This window comes from Neopelma chrysocephalum, unplaced genomic scaffold, assembly GCF_003984885.1.
Source record: "Neopelma chrysocephalum unplaced genomic scaffold, ASM398488v2 Primary Assembly neopelma1_143, whole genome shotgun sequence".
In the NCBI taxonomy this organism is placed as follows: Eukaryota; Metazoa; Chordata; class Aves; order Passeriformes; family Pipridae; genus Neopelma; species Neopelma chrysocephalum.
The window spans coordinates 151,625-178,990 of NW_020897805.1; the positions used below are offsets into that span (position 1 = coordinate 151,625).

Below are 27,366 nucleotides of genomic sequence, written 5' to 3' on the forward strand. Positions count from 1 at the left end.
TGAACTATCTGCAGATCAAGTCAGTGAGACAGTAAGCTGAATTAGCTGAGTAAATTCTTCTACTTTCCTTAAAAGAAAAACCCAGGAGGACAGAACCATTGCTTGAGAAAGGCAATGAGAAACAGTAGATAAATGCTGGAGAATTCCTCTCAGTTCCCAAAGATGAACAAGCCTACACCCTAAAGGAAGGAGGCAGATGGAGATTAACTTGGCTATAGGGACAAGACTCTTCATCTCTTTACCCAAACAAAAGAAGGAAGCACCAGTCAAACATCTATGAGGGAAAAAAAGTCAAAAGATCAGGGAAGGGAGGACTCACTGGATCAGTGGCGACAGCAGAGCAGCGTTGCACCAATCCTTCAAATGTGGCCTTCAATGCCTGGTGCTCAGGGGGCAGCTCCTTCTTCTCAACACTCTCCACAGGTAGCTGGTGATACTGACAGAGAGAAATGAACACAACAGAAATGTGAAAGGCTAGAGCAGGTAGATTCCCCTCCTGGAATTACACAACAGAAGGAATTTCACCCTTCACAAACCCAGAGAATATATGGAAGCACAGAGTTAGATTATTGTCTTCAGACTGTAATATAGCTTCAAGTCTCTGTGGATTTCCAACTTCAAGCAGGCTGAAAGCCCGCCTGGCCTCCCTCCCTCTCTCACAGCCATACCCAGGTGTCACTTTTCCAATCTGGCAACTCCTCTAACACTCAGGCAGAGATGTCTTGTAAGGGCTAGGGAGTAACATAAGCCCTCTGTAGCTGCCAAGTAATAAGAACCTCAAAAGCTGAGTTGTTTTTCTACTTGACAAGGCGCTGGCGGCTGGGGAATGCCCCACTTCCCCTGGGTACCTGCAGGCTGCCTTCCCTGGGTGCTCCTGGGGGTGACTGGCCAGATTCTTGCAACCTGGATAGCTGAGGATGGATCGCCTGGGGCTCAGCAGGCAGGCCCATTACTGGAGCTGTGATGGGGGCTGGAGGAGTAAATTTCTCAGGCAACTGTCAGCAAGAAGAAAGGAAAGGAAAAAAAAAAAATCAAGAAAACCAAGTCCAATGAAGAAAGGTTGGATACACTCTCCACAGTCAAATTCAACTTCCTTTCTAACTTGAACAGTGTCCAGTTCTCAAGATGATGTGTAACACATCCCTGTTCTTTCATCCCCCTGACTTAGAGAATGGGGCCCTTCCTCTTGCATCTGAGATGAACAGTCAAAGCGACAACAAGAAAACTCCTCTGGAATTGTTCAATCAAACAGATCCGTTACCCCTGAAAGCACCGGTCCTCAGAAAGCTGCCTTGGCTCTGCAACGGCACGAGTCCTGAATGTAGAGATTAGCAGCAGTAAAGTGTCCAACTGAGCAAGTGTTGGGGAAAATCCCACGACATGGGGGGAGATTCCTCTTGCAAACACTTCATCCTGCCCCTGCTAAGCCTGAGAGTCATGACAGATTCACTCCAACAGCGCTAGATCAAAAGGAGATGGCTTTAACAAGAGGCTAATCCTGTTGTAGTGAGCACAGCCTGAAGCAGGTTCCCAGCTATGCTGCCAGAAAAAAGGGCGAGAAGTCTGTTCCAAGCTAAAGAAGAGGAGTGGGGGCTGGGAATGGTGCCAAAGAAGCTTCTCGCCACACCTGCCAACAGGCAGCAGTGATAGAAATGGGGTACTGAGAGCATTTGTTGCAAAAGAGCTCATCTCACAGGTCCTCCAGGGCAATCACGACAAGGCAGAGAGCTGCAGGACCAACACAGCAGGCAGCTCTCAGCTACAGCTGTCTCAGCTTCATTCAGCAGAAGTGCCTTATCAGTTGGTAACAGTATCTGAGGAAAATCACTGTGGGTCTCACTGTGCTAAGGGGAAATGCTGCCCCCAGCTGTCAGGTGCGAAGGGAGCGTGACCTCAGCCACTATCAAAACAGTTGAGTAGGCAAGGGCATAAGATTAAATCTGTATTTCTAACAACAAACAACTGTAGACAGCACGGGAAGTACTGGCAGAGGATGCAACATCAGAGCTGATAACCATGTTACAAAACAGCCACCCTGGAGAACAGCATGTGACTTCGGATGGCAAAGAGTCAAGATGACTTAAGACTCCAGTCCTAGCTACGCATGAAGTGCAGAAGTAGGCAGACCAACACATAGAGAGACCTGCTGAGTTTGTCAGGGAGCATTTATGGGAATGTATCTGTTACATGGAGCTCCCTGGCTAAAAGAGAACCAACACACATTGTAGCTGAAAGCTTACCTTTTTCTTTTGAAGGCCTCCTCTTCCAGTAGAGGGATCACTCCAAGATTCCTGAGCTGCCAGAACAGAGAACAAGACACAAAGGTCAGACTTTAAGAAGGTGGCCACAGCACAATTCATGGTTGCTTGCATGGTTTAGAACTTACTTCAGGAAAAGGGTCCTTGATTCCAATTCCTCCATTATTACACCTTTAGACTGTTTCAATCAAGGAATTTCAGACCCAGCTCACAGGCCCATGAACTGTTCTTGCTTCCCTTTCTCTTTCTTAAATGCATTCTTAGCATCTGAGAACATGCACAGCCTTCATGAGGTGATGTCTGATCAGACTGAACTGGCACGCACCCAGTCGCACACAGGAAACTTTTTTGCAACTACCTGAAGCCTTCCAGATTCTGCACAAGCTGCAGAAGTCAGCCTCAGAGTCAGGCCTGAACCTTGGTCAGGACCTGCATGTGTGTTCAGGGGGTTCCCCAGAGAATCAGGCAGTGTGGTACCACAGCGAGAGCCATGCTACAGGTGACAGGGCTTCTCACCAGCACTCACAGGAATGCCTCACAGTGGCAGCCCACAGCAAGGCAGGCCGCTCTGATAAAGGGGGAAAGATTTGCGGTGGGTTGAAATTTTGCCCTTCCAAAATCTTGATCAGAACCAAAGCTTAGCAAAATTTGCTGATTCTCCAACTAGAAGGGAATAGACTTAACCAGTAAATGCCTTGGGAGCAGAGGGGTGTCTCAGCAGATTCTTCTGTGGTACCTTGCCTCTAACTTTACTTCAGGTAATTAAAAATCCATCAGACAACATGACATGAAAAGACTTCCACACTTCATTCTGCAAAGGTCAAATTGCAACTACCTTGTCTGCTGCTGTCCTGTAAAGGTATCTGCATCTTTAGACAAAACCCCAGTATTATTAACCTCAAGCCCATGAGATAGGAATAATTTGTGAGAAAATAGAATAATTCTAAGGGACAATATCAGAATTGCTGGAGCTCAGTGCCACACTTAATGAGCCACTGATCCTGAACTGAGCTTTAAAAATCACAGGGGAAAGATGCAAAAGGTGCTTCATTACTTTAATTACCTTTATTATTAAAATTCTGGCAGCCTCTTTTTGCCCTCCCTTTTCCCATGATTTCAAGACTTGGTCTCTGATGAGTTTGGATCAGTAGTTTAATTAAGTTGGCACTTCTTTTTATTTTGGGGATTCTGTGCCCTAGAACTCTGCTGGCCCCCACTGAGCCTGTGGCCTAGCAGTCCTTGGCACTATTCCAACCCAGTGGCACTCTGTATCCTCACAGGAAACAGCTATTCAAATTATAGTTTGTAAGCCAGGCACTTAATCATCAGCCATGAGACAACAGGACATTTTGCTACAGTGAAATGCTATCTTGCCTATGCTACTTGTGAAATAGGATTTCTCACCATCCCTGAAAGACATGCCCCATGGCAGCAATTTCCAGCAATGTCTGTCCTAGAAAAAACAAGACCATCACAGGCTGGAGTCGGGGATTATCCTGGCCAGAAAGGAGATGAGCCAACATGTTGCTGTCCTTCACCCTGTCCCTGACACTCCCCAGGAGCATGGGATTTCTGTAAGTGGAGATCTCTCTTCACTGCACTAGTGATAATATTCACAGAGATCACAGACAGGAATTTCCAAAGTGAGAAATTTTGACCAGTCAGATTGAGTGATTTTACAGTCCCTTTTCAGATTAAGAAAAGTACCAGTCAAAACCAGAACAATAACAGCAAGCAAGAAAGCACTGTCAAGGAAGCCAATCTGCACTGCTAAACTGGGCATGCCATACATTGCCATTAAAACTGGGAGCAAGTACTGCCAAGGAGAAGGGAATTTCGCAGCAGTGAATTCCCAAAGGGTATCTTCAGCTTGAGGAAGTGCTTGAAATCTTTGCCATGGAATCATCTTTCCTTTAACAAGGAAAAATTAGGGTATTTTGTTTCTCTGCTGAACAGACAACTCCCTTTCCAGAGTTTCACTCCACGCAGACAGATTTGCTTGGTGGTGTTAGTGCCTATCAAGTACTTGGATTTCGTAAGTGAAGCTGAGAGTTTTGTGCCTGGCAGATGGTCTCTGCAATGAGCAGCAGTCACTGTGCAGTGACAGGCCACTAAGATGTTGAGCCTTTACCCCACTGACAACGTAGACTAGATGATGACTACCCTCAACATCAATGAATACCAAGGAGAGAAATAAGGACAAAGTATCAGTCAGAAAACCAGTACAGTCCAAATTCTCCCCAACAGATGAATTAAGATTCAAAGCCAAACCTCCTTTAACTAAAGCCGAAAGCTTTCCAGTTCCCCTTGGAACAGAGCCCCCAAATTCTGCTTGAGAAGCTCTATTCCACCCCTGCTCCTGCTGGCACTCACCTCCTCCAAACCACGTGGGGAAAGCACAAGTGCAAGTAAAGCCATGCACAAGGCTGAGAGCATAATAGGGAGAAAATGAGAGATGAGTTACAACCACTGGCCTGTTCCTTGCCTAGAGAACCAAGAAAGGAAAACTGGTTGCTTCCCCATCCTGCTGGCCCAGGAACTACCTGAAAAGACAGAGACTGAGAACGGCCTAATTCCTCCAGAACTGGAGGAAAGTAAAGAAGGAAGAAGATGAAGACCCTGTTTTCTGTACCCAAACTCATGATTAAGAGCACAGAGCTTTCATTTCACTTCCAATATCCTCAGCTGTCACTTACTAGTCCTCAGAACAGATATGTTCCCTACCCCAGCTGTAGAGGTCCCCAGGCATGCAAGGAAACAACAAATAGCAATGAGCATGCACACATGCACACACATCAAAAAGTGCACACACCCCCCACATTTCACTGGAAGCAGCAACATTGCCTCCCCCACAGGTCTGGAGGCTTCTCTGGGTACTACCTGCATGATCCATGTGGGGATCTAGCCAAGGGAAGAAACCTGAAAATCAAGGCAGGGTGGAAAAATCATCATCACCAACAGCTTTTACTCAGTGAGTAATGTCTCTGGACTACTGTCCTAAACAGCTTTTCAGGAAGGAATTTGTCCAGCTGTAGCTCTGTCTTAAAAATGTAGTCCCCACAGGCTTCACACAGTGGGATTTGCTATCCTTGGTTAAACACAGTTCAGCAAAGGATTCCAGGTGGAGGCAAACCTCAGCCTCCGTTCCTTCACTCTCAGAATATGTGTGGCTTGGAGAAACATCTGCTCAAAAATTTATGGATTGTCAGTGTTGTTGTTAAGGATCTCCACAGCCTGGCTAAACCTGTTCCCTGAGAGAGCAAAGAGTTAACAAACACCAGATGTGGTGATACTGTGGGAAACAGAAAGAAGCAAGGCCCATCCACTGGGAACTAGGTCCAACAACACACCTTTTCTTCATAATGCTAGCAAAGACTTCACAGCACTTGCATGCTGGGCTGGATTCAAACTATAGGTGCAGAGGGGTCTAAAGCACTGCACAGAGGAATCTAGAAGTGATTCCCAGACAAGCACTTTATGACAACAGGAAAAGAATGGAAGAACTAGAGCACAGCAGACAGAGGAATTTAATCCTGAAGCTAAGCAAGGCATATCTCATGGACAGACAAGCTGCTCTCCCAGCATTTCAAATGCACTTCTTGTGTAAGTTGCATAAGAAAGGGTGAGATCAGCCAAGCCTTCCATCAGGCATTCCATGGGAACCATCACCCTTTATGTCAGAGCAAATGCCTTTGGAGTGGATGACTACTCAGGGTGCACTGAGGATCTGAAGAGACATCTTGCAAACACAACCTGGGAGACAGAACAGCTGAACAAACAGGCTGAATGAGACTGACATTATTGTTGTGTTTCACCACCACAGCAAGACTCAAGACCATGTGCCTGTAAGGTTTGCCTCAGCACCGCATCCAGCCTTCATGGTGACAGACCAGATCTCAGAAGATCCATGTCCATTCTGTACTGCAAACCCCATCTGGGCTTGTCCTGGACACACCAGTCACACAAGCCATACTTACCTGTGGGAGGAGGAGGAATGGCTGCCGGCAGGGGTTTAGTAGATGGAGCTCCAGGACCTCCCTGAGGGTAACCCATGTTCAGGGGGCTGTTGAAAGGTGCTGAAGAGAAATCTAGAGGAGATTGACTTGCCACAGGGAGAGGACAAGCTGCAGGAAGCTGAGATGATGGGACTGAGGCTGGAGTGAAGAGGGCAGGCCTGGGTGGTGGAACACCAGGAGATGTCATGGGCATGGACTGTCCTGGCAGAGGAGGCTGGCTGGGGAAGGGAGCAGGACCAGCAGGTCTGACTCCCACTGGTCCAAACGGCTGAGCCTGTGACACAGCTAGAGACAAGAAAGAGAGTGTATCAGCATCACTTGTTTCATGTGCAAACTACTCTTGATGCTCTCTTTCATACTAGTAAGTCTTCCCTTCTTCAAGCCATACCGTAGAATATCCATGCCAGGCATATCTTGCCACAACCCTGGCTACAACAGTCAAACTGCCACTAAGTTAACTGTGGCTTCTCCACCCCTACATATGCTTACTACCAGTGGATGTGTAACAACAATTACTAGAACTAGATGTGTCAGAAGCACTGAAAAGCCTCTCAGACAGCTGACTTGTTCTTTGCCAGTACAATAGGCCTGTGAGGAAGAAAGTAGAGCAGCCATCCATGTTGAAGACTTTAGCCTCAGAAAACTTGGGAAATGGACACAACTATCAGACAATGCTTACCTGGCCCTGAGACAGTTGCTGGATTCAAGCCCAAGTTGTATTGTGGGTATGGGTGCCCTCTGGAATAAACACTTGTTTGTGGACCTGTGCTGGCCTGGGGAGTGGCAATGTGGTGAGGTGTCACAGACATGGCTGGCACTGGCTGAGGCGTGAAGAGGGAAGGCACTGAAGGCTGAGATGGTGCTGAAGGGGCAAATGATGACTGATAGTTGGGCTGCAATTAAAAAACAAAGAACTTGCAAATGGCCAACAGAGGCATGTGCATACACACACAAGCAGATGCACTTTCTATCCCTGTCACTTCTTAGGCAAGAGAAGGTGCTGCTGCTGCTGCCAGTGCCCTGGATGAACAAGATCAAAGGCCTTTCCCACCACATAACTTGCTCAACAAGATGAGCATCCCACTCTTCAGAGTATTCTCTGGCTTTCAAAAGGATTAGTCCTCAGGAGCCAGTTCCCATAGCGTGACCTCCTGCAAACACAACTAGAGGAAATAATGAAGGAACAATAATGAAGTAAAAGAGGTCAGAAGCAAAACTTCCTGAACAGTCTTCTTGTGCAGAAACTGAGATGAAGCCCTACTACACTAATTTTACTAAGATATGAGGGTAAGATGGACATAGGAGAGTGAACCACAACCCCTTTACCCTCAGATTTGAGATCTCAGTGGATCACTACACTTGTAACAGCCTTCTCCAGGGACTGCATGTAGGACAGGGCTTTTTGAAAAGATGACAAACAGCTTACTTTTGGATTATCACAGGAGGTTGTGTTTGTTCCAGTGAAGGACATCACTGATGAGTTCCTCAGTGTCTGCAATCTGTGTCATCTCATATTTCTTCATATGCTTTCCACAACCCAGTAGCCTTCCTCCCCCTCCCCAGGCCATAAACACCTGAGCTTAAGGCTTACCTTCTCTGGATGTCTGGGACCTGTTTTGTGGGCTGCTCCTTCAAGGGCAGAACCACCCTTGGCTGCTGGAGATGAGTGTTTAATGACCCCTACATTGACACGAGTGTAGGGAAAAGGGGGTGGCTGCTGATCACCCACATTCTCCCCTTGAGCATGAAAAAGCCGGTCTCGGAGCTGTTCAATCAGGAGCTGAAACAAACTGTGCTTTAGAAAAAATGCTTTGAGAGCCCCAGATGGAATATGCTGGGGAGGCATTTAAAGCAGACTCTGACCTAAAGCACTGTGAATCAACCTGCAAAACTAATCATTTCCCCAACAGCCACCAGGAAAAAAACCACAACAAATAGTAAATGACAATCTGGGACATCACCTGCCATATTCCCAGGCAGATGAAGTCTCATGGAACCCCCAGTCTTTATAGAGTATTCCCTCCCCAATCTCTCCCCACATTTGGGCACTAGAGAGATTTGTTTCAAACTGCAGGTGACCTCCCCTTCCTCTACCATCTAGTTTCAGGAACAAAGGCAGCTTCTCCAGACAGCTGCTTCCCAGTGTTGTTCTCCATCAACCATTTTACAGTTCTATAGCTCCTTTCGTTTTCCCTGAATAAAAGGCACTACAAAGACAATGAAGCAAATGAAGACAAAAGCCATATTCTGGAACCCCCTCACACACCTCTATTCTCAAGTTACCATAATGAAGGTGAAACCTTAAGTCCTGATATACGCCAAAACCCAAGCTCTCTTTCATACAAAGTACCATTTTTCCCCATATAGTACTCTTTTCTACAATAACCTGCTTCTCACTCACCTCTTTAGAAGTGGTGGGTAGGTAATTCATTGCAGCTGCCAAGCATCCTTGTGATGCCAGGAGATTGGCATATTGGGTGATTCGTTCTGCCAAGACAGGGCCTGGTGCTGGTCCTGCTGTGCCTCGGAGTATCTCAATGGACCTGCTCAGCACCATCACCTTCTCTATGAGATCCTGAATAAGACAGGGGGAGGGAAGAAAGAGACCACTCAGAACGTGACTACTTTACTGGTCCATCTCATGCTGAGACAATACCAGATGCCTCTCCCCACTTTCAGCTGACATCGGGTCCAATGCGGACAGAAGTTACTCCACTCTACCAAATACTGTCACTGATGACCATTTCCCCAGGTACACTTGGAGAAACACAGGAACCAGGAAGCAAACCCTGACACTGCTAATTTTATAGTAAGGGAAAAAAAGAAAATCAGAAGCCACAAGGACATTCCAATCAACTACAATCTTTTTACTAGGAAGTTACTACACACTCTAGGAGTTATAAGCTATCAGCTTGGAAGAGGAAGGATTAAAACCACACCAGGAGAAATTCACTAGGAAAAACTACTACTGCAGACAAATGGACCAGAAGGTTTTTAGTTATTCCAAACTCCTTCAACTCCTAGAAATCAAAGTAATGTCTATAGCTGTAGAATGAAACATTCCCACTGGTAAGTGAGAGGAGGCCAGCTTCAAACATAACCAGGAGTGCTGAAGATGCCTTTTTTTGCTGTTACTCACTAGTGGGATTGCAAAACCAGGGTACTCTGTAGCAGAGGGCATTATCTGCAGATATCTGAGTGGAAGACTTGTCTAGCTCGTTCTGGTGAGTGACAGACACAACAGGAGTTAGTGACTTAGCCAGGACTGGTTTAAGTGTAACAGGTAGGTAATAACATTGACTTAAAAGCCCTGATTCATCTGCAAGATGTGACTTCCCATACATGATCATTCTACTTGCAGTGGGAATAACACAGTCTAGACTTCATTTTATTTTGCCAGAGGCTTTTCTGAAGGTACAGCCAGATAACTGGCACATTAAGTTACACATGATAAGCACAGTAGCAAAGGTACTCCCAGGATATTACCAGTAAGAAGACAGGTAGATCTCAAACTTCCCTGACTAAAAGGAAGCTCAGAGATGACATCAGTATGTAAGAGAGGCGGGTAGGCCACGACTCCTGTCTCTGGCTGGATTTATGTGCAATGTGGTCAGTACTCTCTAAACACGCAAACTCTGAACGTTTCAGAGTGCAAGCCTCCTTTTGACATAAGCCTGTAATCCAGGCTAGAAAGGGATACTTTCGTGAGCACAAACAGGTCTCCACTGTCTGCTGGAAGCCAGATGCTCTATTTGATGGGATAATGCAAACCGTTCAGGGCTACCAGAATGGCCCAAACAGGAGTCAAACCAACATTATAGCACCTGTACCTGGAGGGCAAGTGGTGACGAAGTCTCATGGTTTTTTACCCAGCATTCCACCAACCTCTCCACATTGCCTGATGAGATGTAGCAGAGGCAGGCATCATTGGACAAGGTTCCATCTCCCTCCAACTCTAGGCGGGCACCCAGCATGTCTAGAAAGGAAGAAATGCAGCCAACATTTAACACACTCCATTTTTGAAGAGCTCATTAAACCCAATGCTCATCTCTCAGCATTCTTACTTTGGCTTGGCATGAAAAGCTGTTGACAGCTTTGGATCTGCACCTAATTAGAATCATAGAATCATTTAAATTAGAAAAGATCTTTAAGATCAAGTCTAACTATAAACCTTACACTGCCAAGTCCCACTAAACCATGTCCCTAAGCCCCATCTACATGTTTTTTTAAATAACTTCAGGGATGGTGGCTCTACTGCTTCCCTGGGCAGCTTTTTCCAATGCTTGACAACTCTTTGAGTGTAGAAGGTTTTCCTAATACCCAATTTAAACCTCCCCTGGTGCAATTTGAGACTGGTTTATTTTTGTCCTATCACTTGCTACTTGAGAGAAGTACAACCTCCTTTCAGGTAGTTGTAGAGAACAGTAAGTCTCCCCTGAGCCTCCTTTTCTCCAGGCTAAACAACCCCAGCTCCCTCAGCTGCTCCTCATAAGACTTGTGCTCCAGACCCTTCAACAGGTCCATTGAATAATTCTTGGATAACACAGAGAAATGGGCATCATGAAGGAATCCCAAAGCAAATTTGGTTGAAAAAAAAAAGTACTTCTTCTATATCTGCCAATTTTTATATGTCTGCCCAGATGATGAATTCAGTGAAAAAATCCAACACTTTTTTTTTTGTTTGTTTGTTTTTTCAAAAGAGGTGTGGGAATTTCTAGGCAATAGTAGGGTGCTCGAAGAGTAAACCTGTTTTAGAGGGAATGAAGTCACCTGACCTTCTACTGTCAAGGAAATACCTTTCTCCACAGAATAAAAGAATAATTATCACCCCCTTCGTGTCTCAGCCTAGTGCCTGTCCTGTTTTTTTCCATGCTGCTCCTAGAGGTGACAGGAAGTATCTGCATATATAACTTTACACCATGATTCTCAGCTGCAGTGTGCATCTATCATTCTTCTAACTCAACAGTCCACAGTTATCAAATAAGTTCTAGGTAGCTGTAAATGAGTTGAGCTTTCCCTCCTCAACTCTATCCACTTCTTTCTGTAAGCAGTCCGGAGGTGCCCTGGCAAGGGAAATTGTATCAAACATAGTACACTGCATACCACAGAGCTGGGTATAGTCCTCATGCTTTGAGTATGTTAACAAGATGGCCAGTGCCTCCTTCCAGCTCTGTAGATCACATGTGCAAACAATATCTTGCCAGTTCTGCTGCACAATGGAGGAAAGCAGCTGCAAGGGAAGCAGAAGGCCTGTCAATCACTGAAGCCAAAGATAAGCTGACAGCCTAAGCAAGGGCACCCACAGCGACAGCTCACTTTCAAGCACGCTTCCCGCTATGCAGCAACTACCTCACTGTACATTAAGGTCCACCAATCTCAGCATCCCTATGTTAACAGGAACTGGAACCCGATGCCTCTCAGGAAAGCAAAAAAGCCCAACAAAGCACTTAAGAGAATATGGAAACAGCCACACTAGACAGGACTAAAGATCTAACACCTATCTTGTTTCAGAGCAGCTGGTATCAATGACTGGGAACACAGTGTTACGATATCCCAACCCCTGTTACACTTCCCTCTTTGTAAATTAATAAGCTAGGAACTCCCTAGTTGAGCTGTAAAGGGCAGTATGCTCCACAAGATAGAAGCATGAGGAGCCGAGACAGAAACTATTAGGAAAAAACAAAAAGGAACAGAGAACACAGACATTCTATGTGGACAACATAAAATTGTCCTAAAACTACCAAGATATTAAAGTAAATGCCATATCAAGAGGAGATGCACAGAGTCTGCTGACATTCTACTTCCTGCCAAAGCATTTCCACATATATTCAGACAAACATTTGCCAAGACAGTCCACTCGTTCCCCTACTCAGTGTGCACACAAAACTGTCACTTACCAGGGAGAGATTTGTTTTCTGCTTAGCAAAGTAGCGCCTCTGGGTCTCCTTCAGGAGGTTCTCCCCACCAGCTATAGCTAAGATGATGGCATCAGCAAAGCGCTCTGCTTGCATGCACAGCTCCACTGCACCCTCAAAATTCCCCAACAAAAGGGCTTGGCTGATGAGTCCATCTGTATCTACAGAGGCGAGAAGCAGAGTCAACCCAAAGGGGCATCACCCAGATGCATTGATAATGCTTGTTTTAAAGAGAAGGCAGTAAAAAGCATATGCAAGCCCAGCTAAAAGAAAATTTAGAAACCCAAATCAGGTTTCGCACTCAAAAAAAACCAACACTGACTTGACTCTAAGTCTTCCATCATCTGGAAGATTTTCCTAAATTTTTAATGAGTCTCTTATTTGGGAAAAGTATTTCTCTGCTCGATGCTGAGATATGCTGCATGACACTTGGAGTGGTCACATATTTTAAAAGTATCCATGTGTTGGAGTGGACTAGATTCTTTCTGGTCTCTCTACTTTTCTGGTTTTCCCTCCTCTCCCCTCTTCCTAAGAAGGCAGAAACACACTTCATGTAACATACCTTCTGTGACAGGAATCTCCAATGTGCTCATATTCTGTGGGATAAGGTTATCAAAAAAGGCTGAAGAGGAGGAAACAGCAGCTACATCATTGCTGGAATTCATCAAAAGCTGTGCAAAGAGTGAGAGGTTAATTAATTCACTGAACACACAGATCCTACCCAAAACAGTTTAGTGGATTATGGAGCGGGATGGGGCTGCTCTCCATTTGGTTGCACCATGCTCATATAAATCTGATTTCAACTTGGAAACCCATCATGCCTCCTGTCACTGCTCTATCAACCTTTCACCAGGGCAGCAACAAGAGCAGCACTGCTATTGACAAAGTTTAGGAGATTGGCAGTGCAAGACATGCAGCAGTGTTGCTGGCCAGCATTCATCAACTCAACTGTCAACCCTTGAGTAAGCTGAACAATTTTGGATGGAACAGGGACAAGACCAACAAGAGAAGTCTGTAACTAACAGGTTGGATCACAGTCATGCCTCATGCTCTACTGAAATGCAGAACACAATTTGTACCCCTAGAATATCTCAGCCAGTGTTTAAGGTTTGTGAAGAAGATTACTAATTTGAACATATAAGTTTTTAGAGGAGAAAAATCTACAGTGAACCAGGCCTTGGAAGGCATCAGAAGATGGACATACCAAAATTATGTGAAAAGACATTTTAAAGGAGAGAGATGAAAAGGAAAGAAATGCAAAAGAAATACCACAGCAGAAGCTTCATAGAGGAAATCCAGAACTGTAGCATGAAGTTAAGCTGGGGTGAGGCTAATTCTATCACTGAAGAAATCAGCACTGGTGGAGCAAGCCTTCTTGCAGTGTTAACAGCCAGGAGTCCTTCTTCATCATTCACCCATTTGTTTTGAAGGCAGAAGGGACAGTTATGATGATTTAGTCTGACCCTGTGAGGGTCTGACAGGCCTGTGAACTGCCCTTTGCAATGCCGGCATTGAGCCCAACAACTTGTGGTTGGAATTAAACCTTCCTGTTCATTCTGCCCTCCTCTGCTCTCCCAGGCTGGCAAGATGTACAGGACATACCTGATCTGGTTGCGCAGCGTTTGTATCATCTACCTCAGGAAGGGGCTGTTTATCTGGGATCCCATTACTCAAACATGAGGCAATCTAAAAAAGTAACAGACATGCACACAGTGAAGCCCCTATCAAAGTAAACACCTGCGCAGCAAAGGTACCAAGGGACTGGCAAGCCCCAGACACAATTCCCCCAGCTCTTCCACCTGTTTGAAAACTTCTACCTCACCCTGTTCCTGTCTGGCTGCCCATCAGAGGCTATTTATCCTTTTCAGTGCATTATCCTTCAGTGCTGAGCCAGACTGTTTCCACCTGTCACCTTCTTCCTGGCTGAGGAATCCTCTGAGATGCAGAGAGCAGAACGCTAAAAGAAGTTCTCACAACTGCACTGGTGTTACACACTTCCAAGAGCACCAATAACTGAAAGTAGGATAATTGGGCTCAAGATCCCTTTGGTTTGATTCAGTACAGCTACAGTTACACCCTTACAAGTGCTCGCATTTCCTTTTTAATGGGATATACTTCAGGTGACTCTCAGCTGAAATTTCACACAATTTGGTCTTTTGTGTGTTATAAGATCACTTGCTCAGTTCCAGTAGGGACCCCACAATTTTTCTGCAGTAGCTTTAGCCCTGTAAAGGTTTTTGAATATTGGAAAGACCCTTTACCTTTTTTTGCAGATCCTCTTTACTGTAGCCCAGCAGCTTTAGGAGTTTAGTCCTGGAATCCTGCTCCAAATTCACCTGAGTCCCAAAGGATATTAAAAAGACAAAAAATATGTTACAACTGAGGTACAACTGTATATCAGGATCATGACTATATGCATATCTAGTGTACTTGGTCATTAATTCCCTGGATGGTCTAGGACTTGCCAAGCTAATCTCTACATAGAGAGAATGGACTGATCTGAGACTGGATGAAACTGAGACAAGGTGGTTGCCTCAACTCCTAGCTGGCTTCACAAGAATTACTTAACTAATTGTTACAGAAGCTCTCTGGGTGGGGATTTCAGACAGTCCCAAGGATTCCCACAGGCTGCACACAGTCTAATTGACAGGTGCTATTTGCATGTTTTAAGGCATGATTAACATTCTGCAAGGAGAATCTGTCTGTCTCAGTTAAGTCCCATGCTGTTCCTACTACAGAACTGATCAAACTGTAGATGCATAAGATACTTTTAAACAGTCCATTTCAGAAACTGTTCCTGCAGAGGCAGAAATGGTCCTGCAGGACACTTCTGTACAGAAGCCTGGTTTGTAGTTTAAGACAATCAATCATAATAGATCTTATTTGTGCTGGAGTGGTTGCTCAGGACCAAAGGCCAGCTGGATTATAAAAACTGACTAACGTGACAGATCGATGTATCTCATCCAATGCAACTGAAGACAACTGCAGCAATGGAGACCACTGTGACCACCTAGACTACACCTGGCTATCCTATTCGAGACTCCCTGTGCAAATATAATACTATGGAAAAGATACCAATATTTTGCCCTCCACACAATCTGCCAAGACTAAGCGCTGTCTTTTCAGAAGAGTGGCCACTCCTTATTACTGAACTCTTCCATATTACCAAATTGCCAATGAAACCACCGTCCTATGTAGGGCTAGCCAGTCCTCATGCCACTGCAGCTCTCTCCCTTATTCTGGGGAATCTCACTGCCCATTTGGACTTTGCCTTGAGAAATAATAATGACAGAACTCCACAGGTAGCAGGCAGATACAGCTTGGGAGTGTGTTGAGATGAGAAAATCCTGTTTGAGGAAGCCCAAACGAGTCCACTGAAAAGACTATATCAACTGAAAAACACGACAACCTCCAAGATCTTAGCTGCAAAAACTTATCTAAAGAAAATTAACTACCTTACTCATTCAATTCTATTTTAGAGAAATACACAGGGCTAGAGCAGACCACAATTAGCACATTCTCCCCATGACCATAAAAGAACTGACCTCTGTATTTCACCACAGCCATCCTACCTTCAAGAAGTTCCAAAGGTTCTCATCAAATGGCAGCTTGGCTGTCTGGATCTTGCCCTGGCAGTAATTGAGGAGGTTCCCTGACTGCAAGGCCATCTGCAGTTCTTTGGATCGGAGTAGGAATTCAGTTTCAGTAGTGACTTGACTGATGAATACCTGATGTGGGTAAGTCTGCTGCATTTGCTGTCCAGGAGCTTTGGTAAGACCAAAGGTAATCAGTTTTCCTCCAAACTAAGAAAGACAAAGGGAGACAAAATAAGCATTTTTATAAACAGAGGTAAAAGCAACTCACTTAGCTCTTCATTTAGCAAGGCAGACTCAAGCTCAGCTGTGAACACAAGGAACCCAAGAGTTTAAATATGTATGGATGGCAGGGACATTGAGGGAGTTCACATCACTTGTGCATCTCCTATCAGGTCTAGCCAACTGCAAGTCCCAGAGAGGCACAGCGGAAAAAGTATCACTTGGAACTGTTTGTTCTTTTGTGACATGGAGAGGCAGACTGCAATGATCGAAACTATCAGATGAAGAGCAGGCACTAGACAGACAGAGAACAAGTCAAGCCACAGGCTAAAAGAACAATTCAGCCTTCCAAATTAGGAGCAAAGATAAAAGAAAGTTAAATATATGGATAGGAAAAAGACAGAGGAGAATGAGAATGCATGTCAGCCTACAAGGACAGCTTTTATGACTCTTCCTTAGATTTGTTAACTCCTACTTATAATCTCCCACTCTCTGCTACAGGACTCTTTCTTGTTGGAAATATATCTTAATGTTGAGTAGAAGATCTTCACTTCATGGGACACCACACTGCACCTTAAACAGGCATTAGAACAACTAGTAACAGAAAGATAAACATTTCTCCAGTGAAAGGAAAGGATTGTGTCACAAGACAACACATTTATTAAATTTTCAGCTAAAGATGCTTCAGTCACTTACTGCAAATGAAACCCCCACAGGTCTGCGAATCCACTTGGGTGGCTTTTTTAATGGTGGAATCAAGGTGGTCTGAGTTACTTGCTCTGGCACTTGCAGAGGAGGAAGGCTCTGTCCTGTGCCAAAGGGATCCAGGTTGTTGAAGGAGGAAGAAATCTAGAATCAGATGGTGATAGGAACAAGATATAATTCAATTCCTTTCTGTATGGACAAAAAACTATTGCTTAGGAATTAGTTACTTTCCTCACTGATGAAGAACAAGGCTAGTACAGCACCTCTTCCTGGAATACCACCAAGCCCCTATGCAAGAGAAATTGTATTTCCAAACAGTTCCAGAAATCGTTTCTCAAGAAAGTTTCACCTTGAGAGATTTTCAAGTAGTTTTTCCTTAGCAAGAGGCAAATTTCCTAACAAACACTGTTTGGCCCAGAACCCAGCTCAAACATAGGAGTTACAAAATTACTTGTTTTATGCAAGACAGTGACAACATATGGTCAAAAGTTATCCAACTTATTTCTTGTTTTGCTCACAAAGGAATTCTGACTCCCTTTCTGTTGCTGGGGTCCTTCAAACGGGTTAGTTTTAAGGCATGTCTCAAGGTTTTATAGCTGAGATGAGACTGATGAAATAAACTTTCTTGTCTAGACAAGAGAGTGTGTCAAAAGTGGCCCCCGATCCAGATTTCTGACATTGAGGGAGTCAGTAAGCATACATACAATGCTGTTGACAAGCATTTTTTATTTTTAACATTGTTTGCATAGATTTATCGGTTGCTAGAGATAACGCTGTTCAAGTTTGATTGGACCATAGGGAATAGCTCCAAAATTCAGCTAACCGGCACACTCGAAAGGAAGCAACATAAGGTTGATCAAGGAAGGTTGCTGAACAAAAAAATCACAGGCAATGTTTCATCTTTTTGAGGGGAAACCAATTCCAAAGAAAGAATATTTCACAGAATCACAGAATGTGCTGAGTAGGAAGGGACCCACAAGGATCACTGAGTCCAACTCCTGGCCCTGCACAGGATCATCCCCAAGGGTCACACCATGTGTCTGAGAGTATCATCCAAATGCTTCTTGAAGCATTGGTGCTGTGATCACTGTCAGGCTTGGTGCTGTGACCACTTCTTTGAGAAGCCTGTTCCAGCACCCAACCACCACCTAGGTGAAGAATCTTTTTTTAATATCCAACTTAAATCTCCCCTGACACAACTTCATGCCACTCCCACAGGTCCTATCACTGGTCATCACAGAGAAGAGATCAGTGCCTGTCCCTCCTCTTCCCCTCACAAGGGAGTTGTGGACTGCAATGAGGTCTATTTCTTGAGGAACAGCTGATATCTAAGAGATCAAACACCCTAAACCTTAAAAAAACAAATATACAAAAAAAGGGTATCAGTATCATCAACCACCAGGTCTGTAATGGAGTTTTTGTCCTAATATCATTGAATTCGTAAGAGATCTCTTGGTCACAAACGCCCTGCCACCATAACTGCCATTATCTCCTTCTGCTTGTGTTCCTACTTGTTATTCTATTTATCTAGGAATTATTCTATACTACTGTTCTCCAGTTTTGAACAGTGGAAGTGTGGCACATGAACACGAAGAATGCACAGAAAGAAAATTCTCCATGGGTTAAATAAATCCTTAATCTCCCACAGCTGTTGCTTGATAAAGTATTTTCTGCCTCTTGCAAATCCTATGAAACTGAACTCAGTCAGCTGTAAATGACTATATAAATAACATTTAAGCCGGCTCATACGTATTCTCTTAAACCCTGTATTGTAAGGCATTTGTTGGCTGGGACAGAGGGAGGGAATTAAAAGACTAGACACCAGATTAAAACTAAAATTTTAGACAGTAGTGACATTTAATCTGTTCAGAGTTTGCCCATCTATTCATTGGCTAAGTAATGGGTTTCAGTATCAAAAATATTGACATACGCCAAGTTATAGTCAATAGACTTGAGGAAAATTGCTAATAGTGGCTTATAAGCTACTTCATGAAATTATCTTCTAAACTAATGAAGAATAACATATCCTACTAACTAGTATAAATGTATTTAATTTTAACCTAATGACAAGACAAGCTTGTTAATCTAACATGTGTGCTGCTTTATTTTTAGTCTAGTAGTAATAACCATAAAATATATCTGACCCCAAAACTCCACTTGATCTTGGTTCTCTTTACACACTTTGTCAAGAGGCAGTAGCTTCTGATTCCTACACCACACCGCCATATGTCCTGGTGCATGGGACAGACTGTGTTGCTTAAAAATCCTGCTGTTACACATGTGCACTTGTACCACTCTGAGCAGTCAGGTGAGAAACTGCCAATCTGTCAAGTGTAACACGTTCACAGGACTTTACCTTGTCAGCTTGCGTCTTCTGCTGAGCTTCCAAGTTCCCACCCATAACAGAATAAATGTTGATCCACCCATCAAAAGTGGCAGCAGAGAAGACTGAAGGATTCCTAGGACACCACTGGACGTCAAAGCACCACTGACTCCGAATGGGCAACTCATAAACCACCTATCACAGAAAGAGAAAAGACAGAAGCACAACACAAATAGTCCCCTGCCTTCCCCAAATTACTTGCCCACAGCAAGTAATTTACATATCACCGTTGTAAATCTTATTTTCACTTCTTGAAGGATGCATTTGCAACCAAGTTATTGCGCATTGAGTCCAAACAGCAGAAAGCCACAAAAAGCTCCTATAAAATAGGATTCTGATTGTAGAACAAAATCCAAAAACAACAAGTCACTTTTGCCCTCCTTTTTAAGTACTACTGTATCAGAGTACTACGGCTTTGTCACATCTGCTGTTAACCAAGGGAGAGACACCAGAAAACAACACAAGAAAAACAGAATTCAAGAGGCAAGAAGGTGTCATGAGCAAAAGCTTATAAACAGAAAGAATAGTCTGGAATAACAAACATGACAAGGAATGTACAGAGCCTACAGAAAAAAAAAGACAACAAGAAGAGAGGACTGTAATAGTTGCACATGAACTATGAAGGTCATTGCAGCCAACAAGTTTATGGTCCAGCACTCAAAAATGCAAAGTTCAATTCATGGCCCAGCCACAGACTTCCTTCCTGCCTGATGTTGGGCAACTGACTAACACAGTCTTGACTTTGAACCTCCAGCTTGTAAAATGAAGAGATTTCTTTTATGCTTTATAGGAACAAAGTATAGACAATCACAGCTTCATTTTCTGTGGAAACATGATCTGTGTTTTCTGTTCCCAGGTATAAGCAAACTAATATAACTTGCTTATATTAAAATCTAGATTGCCAAATTGAAAAACAAACAACCCCCCAAAAAACCTAAAACCCAAACCCAAATATCTCCCAAAACCAAAGAAACCAACCCTTCCCCCAAACTTACCAGATCAGCCATTCTTATAACTGTACTACCCCTACTACTGCAAACCTTCCCAACTTTTGTATCACCTGGAAATTTTCTGTTAATTGGTACCAAGTCAAGAACAGCCTCCTAACAATATATGTACATAAAAGTCTAACTTGAATTTGGACTGCAAATCTACAGCAGCATGCATAAACACAAGTCAGCTGCACTAAAATTGTTTTTATTTTTTCTTCGAATTTTTCTACTAAAAGACAGTGAAAATACTTTCGTAAAAATTAGACATCAGGAATGTTTCAGAGTCTGATTCTCTTCTCACCACTAGAGTTCTGCACAAAGTGAGCATCAAATGCCATGAAACTACAACAGCAACATTTCATGCATTTTAGGAAATTTGATTAATTTTTTTCCATGCCTCCCAGGCAAAAGTGGTCACCTAAGTGAAATTGTCCCATGAACTGAACTTAGCCTGGAGCTCCCAGATGGACTTTGTTCAGTGTTGTTAGAGCACTTTCCCTATGCTATCATCAAGATCAACTGCATGAATTTTGTTCAAAGTTCAAAATTCAGTTTTATCCAGAAATTCAGCATTGAATGAATAAGTGTGCATAAAACATTTTTACACAGCCCTATTTTAATTCAGTTGATACCTAAATATTCCAGAGGTGGTAATTCTGAGATATATGGTTATCTAGCATGTATGTGAAGCATGAATACATACACACATTATTTAACTACATTTATTCCCCTCTCAATGACCCTAAAAAATGCTTTGTTCTCTTCCAAATTTCCTCCTAAAAAAAACTTACTAAGAGAAGGAAGAAGAGGAAACACATGGAAACAGAGAACACTAATGTGTGAGTATAGCAAGAGTAATCATAATTAGCTGAAATTAAGTCCTAGTTAAAGTTTTCTTCCCTTTTTGATCTCTGGACACAGATGTATCAGGGAAAATCTCTGTCCTCTCTGTTTTTTTTCAGCCTGGATATGGACAACACTCTCATTCACTCCAGACAGGAAGAGTGCAAAAGATGTACTTGAGAAAATTATATTGGCACTCCACAGGGATACAGGGAAGGGACACACACATGGCATAGCACACAACTCCATAAAGCAGACACTGTGTCCTTATAGCTGTGGTTACGTACCTCTCCCATACTTGGGTTCCAGCACAAGATCCGGTTGTCTTTGGCACTACTCAACAGCAGTTCGGGGTCAGCCTGGCACCAAGAGACAGACAGAACTCCCCTAAAACAGATCAGAAAGAAATGAGCCATATTTCCTATCCAGTCCACTCTGCCACCGAGTTAACAAGAAAGCACCATCCACCAGCACTTAGGCTCAGAAATGCTAGTTCTCACCTCTGCCTTCAACCAGATTCATCTGTGAAACAAAGCAGGCCCAGCAGAAAAATCATAGTTCTCCTAAGCCCAGTCTCTCAGATGTCTCCTTTTAGAAGATGGAGATCCTTGAAAAAGGCAACACCACATGCAAGCCCTCACCTCGTGTGCCCTTCCAGCTGGCTCAGAGGAGAGGTAGCAAAACGCAAGTCCCATATTTGGATCACTGGCAAGCGGTCATCCTCAGAGGAAAGGACTAGCTGGGTTGCAACTTCTGGATGCCAGGCCATTCCTGAGCAATGCATCTAGTGACAAAAATAGCATAGCTGAAAATTCAGCAAGGCAAGCTGGCAGAAGCACAAATGGCCCAGAGCCATGGCATCCTGTATTGAACTCGCCTAGAATGCTTGAAATAAAGCAAGTCTAGCAATGTCTTGCTCTGGGCAGTAAGTATTTCTACCTTCTATACACAGCAAAAAAACCCCCACTACCATACAGAAGTTGAAGTTCAAAGTTGACTTAGCAAGACAGCTGGGATTAAAACACAGGAGGCTCCTCATAAATGAGTTGTGAACACAGAAACTGAACACTAGAGTGCCTGAATTGTAGGAACAATAAGGGGTCTTTTTCTCCATTTCATTAGAGAAAAAAAAAAGAGAGGCGCTCTGATGCTACAACTCCAAGAGAACTAGTCCCAACAGTTCCAAGAATAAAAACACTTGTTCCCAAGAGTTTGTGATATTGCTTTGTAGTCACATGTGGCATGTTGTAAGCTAGTTACAATCACAGCCTTCTCTACACTCACTCTGTTGCTGTGGTCACTGACTTTGATGATAGGCTCATTCTTCCTGAGGTCCCAAACCACAGCCTTGCCGCTGGGGTGAGCAGAGGATAGGATATGCTGCACCTGCCGATTCCAGGACACCACACTGATGTCTTCGTGAGGCTGCCAAGACAGGAAAGGCCAGACATCCATTATTCCCAAGCTGAGGGAACACCAATCACAGGATTCTGTCACTAGCTTAACTAAGGGATTTGGGATTTGATGATACATAGATTCCTCTCTTCAGTCACTGATCAACTAACTGGAAATACCAGCACCACTGACCAGAAAGCCTAAGGACAGTCCTTTACTCAGATAGTACAGTGGACAGCAAAATTCTATGGGGGAATGTCACCTGGAAAAGCACTTTTGCATTTTGGGAGCAGGTATTGGATTCTGCATTGGCTAAACGTGTTATAAATCACTCCAGAGAGAACTGCAGCTGAGGGACCATAGATGCTCCTACCCTGACTTCTCAGATGAACTTAAATGGAAAGATGACCTTGTGCAATGTTTCAGGAGTGCAGTGAGATGGAAAATGACAAAGTATTCAAGGTAATTGTTGTTATTGTATCTACTGCAATGCAGGAGATCAGCAAGGAAAGAACCGTGAGATTTACTAGAGGAAAAACCTGGCCCACTTTTAGGCAAGTTTACTATGATTTTTCTGCTTTCAGGAGTTGATTGCCCTGAACAACATAATCAGCATCAGATCAGAAGCTTCTTCCTCTTCAAACTCAGGAAACATTATCTGGGAGCAATAGCCAAGATGAATTTAACAGTTCACTGGCTCTGCTAGGAATATGACTTCATGAGATATGAAAAGCCTCAGCTGAAGCCTGAAATAAATTCATTCCTCAGAGAAGGTCCAATAAACCTTCTTAATCCATCACACATGCCCCAGCTGGATCACAAGATAAACTGGTCAGTTACTTGATTCAAATCCATAAAGAGTTTACCCATCCATGTAAAGTGCATCCTTCCAGACCTTGTCAGCCTACCTCCCCTCCCTTTACAACACTTCTTCTGCCCCCCAGAATGAAACTACTCACTTCTCATTCATCTTTTTCCTGACAGACATCAGTCATTCACACACTGACCAGGGTAGGATGTCTCGACACACATCTTTTTGCCTTGCCTAGCGAGATATAAAACTGGAGGGGTATTGCCCAGAGGAAAACTCATTTACCTGTGATTTAGTCCCTGGAGTCATAGGCACACTGAAATTATTCAAGTCCCAGATGAAAATTTCAGAATCATTGGCTCCAGAAGCCAAGAGATTACTCTGTAGAAAAAAAGAGGAAAAGCTCAGATGAATTTCCTGATCACAGGGAAAGAGGACCGAGTCCTTAAAAATAAACAGAAGCAAAAATCCTGAGATCTTCCAAAGTCAGACGAGAGCTACATTTCACAGCCATTGGTAAGCAGAATGATACTAACTGGATTATAAACCAAGTACATCTCTGGCCTCTGTACCTTCCACTGTGCCATGGTACAGACCCTTTAAAATTTGTCTATTCCATGCAGGTGGCTGCTCTTACTCCTGATGACACTCTGCCAGAGGCCTGGAAGCAACTCTCTCTGTCCAGCTGAGCCTTTGCCCTGCATCCTGGCAGCAAGGACATTTCTTTTGAGAAGATGCAGGATTCCACGACCAACTGCAGACAATTTTCAACTTGCCTTTGTACTACCATGAGAACAGTGTTCTGTTCGCTCCTCATTTATGCTGCAGTCCCTTCAAGTGTGATCAAAGCCCCACTGAATTAAACACCAACCAAACAAATAAACTAAAGAAGTTCTAATTTTAAATGGACAACGGTTTACCATGTAACAATATTACAAGACGTTTTTATAGAGACTAAGAGACTTGATCAAAGTCACAGGGGACTTCAGTGGCAAAGCTGTGAACAGAACCCAAACATGAATCTCAAACTAAGCTTGTGTCACAATTACCGTGCCTCTTAATTTAAAAATTTTTCCTTCGCTTTATAAATCTCTATTCACAAAAGAAAAGCATATTTTCTAACATGAAGGTTAGCTTTCCTCCAGTTACAGGTACCTTGATGTTACATACCTGAAAAGGGTTGAAGTCAAGAGCTCGAACAGGACCTGAATGCTTCTCTGTCTGCCCAATCACAGGCTCACTCTTCGAAGTCAAGATGCGGTGCACACTGTACATTGTCAGCACACCATTGTCCCCTCCACCAATGACCACTCCAGAGGACTCTGAAGATCCGTTTCCAAAGTTCCCCCAGATCAGCTTATGAAACCTAAAAAAAGAAGAAAATAAAGCTGGCAATGGCCACAATGTTTGGTGGAATTCAAGATACCCTCTGCATTATCAAAACTCACATCCATGTTTTGACCTATCAAACACATCCATCAGTCTGCACCTTAAACAATCCCCTTTTAAGACGACTTGGGCTCTTGCATGCAAAAAAAGAAATAATCTTCCTTCCAAAGACTTTTAAGGGGAACTTAAAAAGGAAGACCTTGTGGTTGTTTTGTTTGTTTAAAACTTTTAGGACCTCACAAAGGATTTGGTGGGTGAAATCCTCTAGCCTACATTACATAGAAAAATAGATTAGATGACTCTGTGCGTTCATTCTCAGAGTTGTTATCTGGAAAATATGTTTACCCCCTTTAAAATCTGCTAGTTAGAACAAGGCTATGTTTTACACTGGGAGCAAATGATACTGACTGATCAGCCTAAGAAATCATCTTCTCTTGAAAAGCTAGAAGGTAAGTTTCACTCTGCCTCTAGGCTCTTTAGTGCAAATTGTTAGTCCCAGCAAATAATGTCTCTGCTCACTGGCTGACTACCATGCAAGTAATTTCAAATTTCTCTAATGGTCCAACTGCTCTATTTTTATACCCAACATGATCCATGTAAAGAAATACGTTCAATTTTTGAAGACAGAGGTCAACTGATTCAAAAGATCACTTTATACACTAACATTATCTCCTCCTCTCCTTTCTTGTACCAGAAAACCCTTTTCAGTTTTATTGATTGATACATCAGTATGAGCCTCCAGTACCTGTTTGAGGCAGGAAGTGTTCCTTTCTGCTTCATATCCAGGGAGGGATCCCTGAAGTCAACCTCAAATATTTCCAAGGTGGCATTTGTACTGAAGGATGCATCCAGTTGCTGGGCAGATGTTCCTAGCAGAAGTACAAGGGCAACACAAGTGGGCACTTTTATCAAAAGCACAAGATACAAAAAGAACAAGGCACTGAAAACCTATTCTTCATAGTCAACACAACCTTGGTCTTGGTGCCTGTTCAAAGAGAGGACATGTCTGAACACCTAAAAAAAAAAAGACACGACAATTCTGACAAAGACCTTGAAAGAAATTAGAAAGAAGTTCTTTAAGAAATTCTGGGCACCAAGGTAACTGTTGCACAGATAACTATCTCTCTTGTGATAGATACAACTCACGAACCTTCCTCCAAGCAATCAGGGCTTCTAACATTAAGTTCTTCTCTAAATTACAGATGCAGTTGCATCATGAAATCCAGCTACAATTATGATCCCAAATACTTTTGTATACTGCTCCTCAACTATGACCACGTGTCTTAATCACACCTTCTGAACCCACTCTATAGGTAAAGTTCTTCAACTCTAACCCAGTAAACATGCCTCAATGACCCACAGACAGCTATCAATCACACAATGATTGACAACCTTCCTTCTCCCTAGCTTACAGAATAAAAGCTAAAAATTGATTTCACATTGCCTAGTGAGACACTGCCAGGCACACAGTCACCCTGTCCCCCAGTTATCACAGGGATGCCTGTGGCATGGAAAGTGCCCAAGAGACTATTAAAAAGCAGTACAAATTATGAAATTATGTAGTTTCTGATCTAAAACAGACTGAAGCTGAGACCTTTGGTTCAATCAAAACTCTGGCCTTGTTATGGAAACATAATATAGACTATCTACCCCAAAAATGATAATGTTGTTTCTAAGGCAACAGTCATCCATGGGAAAAAAAGTCAAAACAGTATTGCAGTGCTGCACAACCCAGGCAGGAAACAGAGCTGACTAGCTGGGCAGACAACTGTGGTGTGGTGACCATGGCTATAAACCAGGTGCCCACCAAAGCTGCTTTATCACTCACCTACTCAGCTGGATAGGGGAGAAGAAATATAATGAAAGGCTCATGAGTGGAGATAAGGACAAAGAGAGATCACTCATCAGTTACTATCATGGGCAAAACAGTCTCAACTTGGGAAAATGAGTTTAATTTTAACTACCAACCAAAATCAGAGTAGAATAATGATAAAATGAAAGCTAAATATTAAAACACCTTTCCCTCTACCCCTCCCTCTTCCAGGGCTTAACTTTACTTCTGAATTATCTACCTCCTCCCTTCCCCAGCAGTGCAGGGGAAACAAGGGTTACAGTCAGTTCATCATGCATTGTTTCAGCCGCTCCTCTTCCTCAGGGGGAGGACTCTTCACACTCTTCCTCTGCTCCAGTGTGGGAGACAGTTCTCTACAAACTTCACTTCTCCAATGCAAATCCTTCCCACAAGCTGAAGTTCTTCACAAACTGCTCCAGCATGGGTTCCTCCCATGGGGTGCAGTCCAGGAACAGACTGCTCCAGCCTCAGTAACTCATAAGGTCAGAAGTCCTGCCAGCAAACCGGTTCCAGCATGGGCTTCTCTCTCCATGGAGCCACAGGTCCTACCAGGAGCCTGCTCCAGCATGGGCTTCCCCCAGGGCCACAGCATCCTTTGGGCATCCACCTGATCCAGCACGGAGTCCTCTCTGGATTGCAGGTGGGTATCTGTTCCACTGTGGATGTCCATGGGCTGTGGGAGGATAGCCTGCCTAACCATGGTCTTCACCACAGGCTGCAGGGGAATCTCTGCTCTGACACCTGAAGCACGTCCTGCATGGACCTTGGTGACTGCAGAATTGTTTCTCTCACGTATTCTCACTCCTCTCTTTGGCTTCAGTTACACAGGGCTTTTTTCCTCCCCTTTCTTAAATATGTTATCCCAGAGGCACTACCACTGCTGCTGATGGGCTCGGCCCTGAACAGTGGTGGGTCCCTCTTGGACCCGGCTCCAATGGACACAGTGGGAACTTCCAGCAGCTTCGTAGAGAAGCCACCCCTTCTACCAAAAC

General features: G+C 43.7%; 1 protein-coding gene across 5 annotated transcripts in view; it reads right to left on the reverse strand.

Moving 5' to 3' along the window:
• SEC31B (SEC31 homolog B, COPII coat complex component) overlaps positions 1-27,366 on the reverse strand; it is a 36,230-nt gene that overhangs the window by 3,552 nt on the left and 5,312 nt on the right. For 4 of the 5 annotated variants that reach the window (XM_027700037.1, XM_027700038.1, XM_027700040.1 and 1 more), the window contains exons 3-25: positions 25,268-25,391; positions 24,304-24,499; positions 23,419-23,514; positions 22,212-22,352; positions 21,569-21,711; positions 21,215-21,314; positions 19,066-19,227; positions 16,701-16,853; positions 15,762-15,992; positions 14,451-14,525; positions 13,792-13,875; positions 12,752-12,860; positions 12,172-12,350; positions 11,378-11,504; positions 10,105-10,250; positions 8,676-8,849; positions 7,866-8,054; positions 6,954-7,167; positions 6,236-6,559; positions 5,139-5,177; positions 2,241-2,296; positions 849-995; positions 320-436 (exon numbers count right to left, since the gene is read on the reverse strand). In XM_027700037.1, the coding sequence (XP_027555838.1) occupies positions 320-436; positions 849-995; positions 2,241-2,296; positions 5,139-5,177; positions 6,236-6,559; positions 6,954-7,167; positions 7,866-8,054; positions 8,676-8,849; positions 10,105-10,250; positions 11,378-11,504; positions 12,172-12,350; positions 12,752-12,860; positions 13,792-13,875; positions 14,451-14,525; positions 15,762-15,992; positions 16,701-16,853; positions 19,066-19,227; positions 21,215-21,314; positions 21,569-21,711; positions 22,212-22,352; positions 23,419-23,514; positions 24,304-24,499; positions 25,268-25,391 (3,326 nt within the window). The remainder of the gene's footprint in view (positions 1-319; positions 437-848; positions 996-2,240; positions 2,297-5,138; positions 5,178-6,235; positions 6,560-6,953; positions 7,168-7,865; positions 8,055-8,675; positions 8,850-10,104; positions 10,251-11,377; positions 11,505-12,171; positions 12,351-12,751; positions 12,861-13,791; positions 13,876-14,450; positions 14,526-15,761; positions 15,993-16,700; positions 16,854-19,065; positions 19,228-21,214; positions 21,315-21,568; positions 21,712-22,211; positions 22,353-23,418; positions 23,515-24,303; positions 24,500-25,267; positions 25,392-27,366) is intronic. The other variant, XM_027700042.1, reaches the window with a different exon arrangement.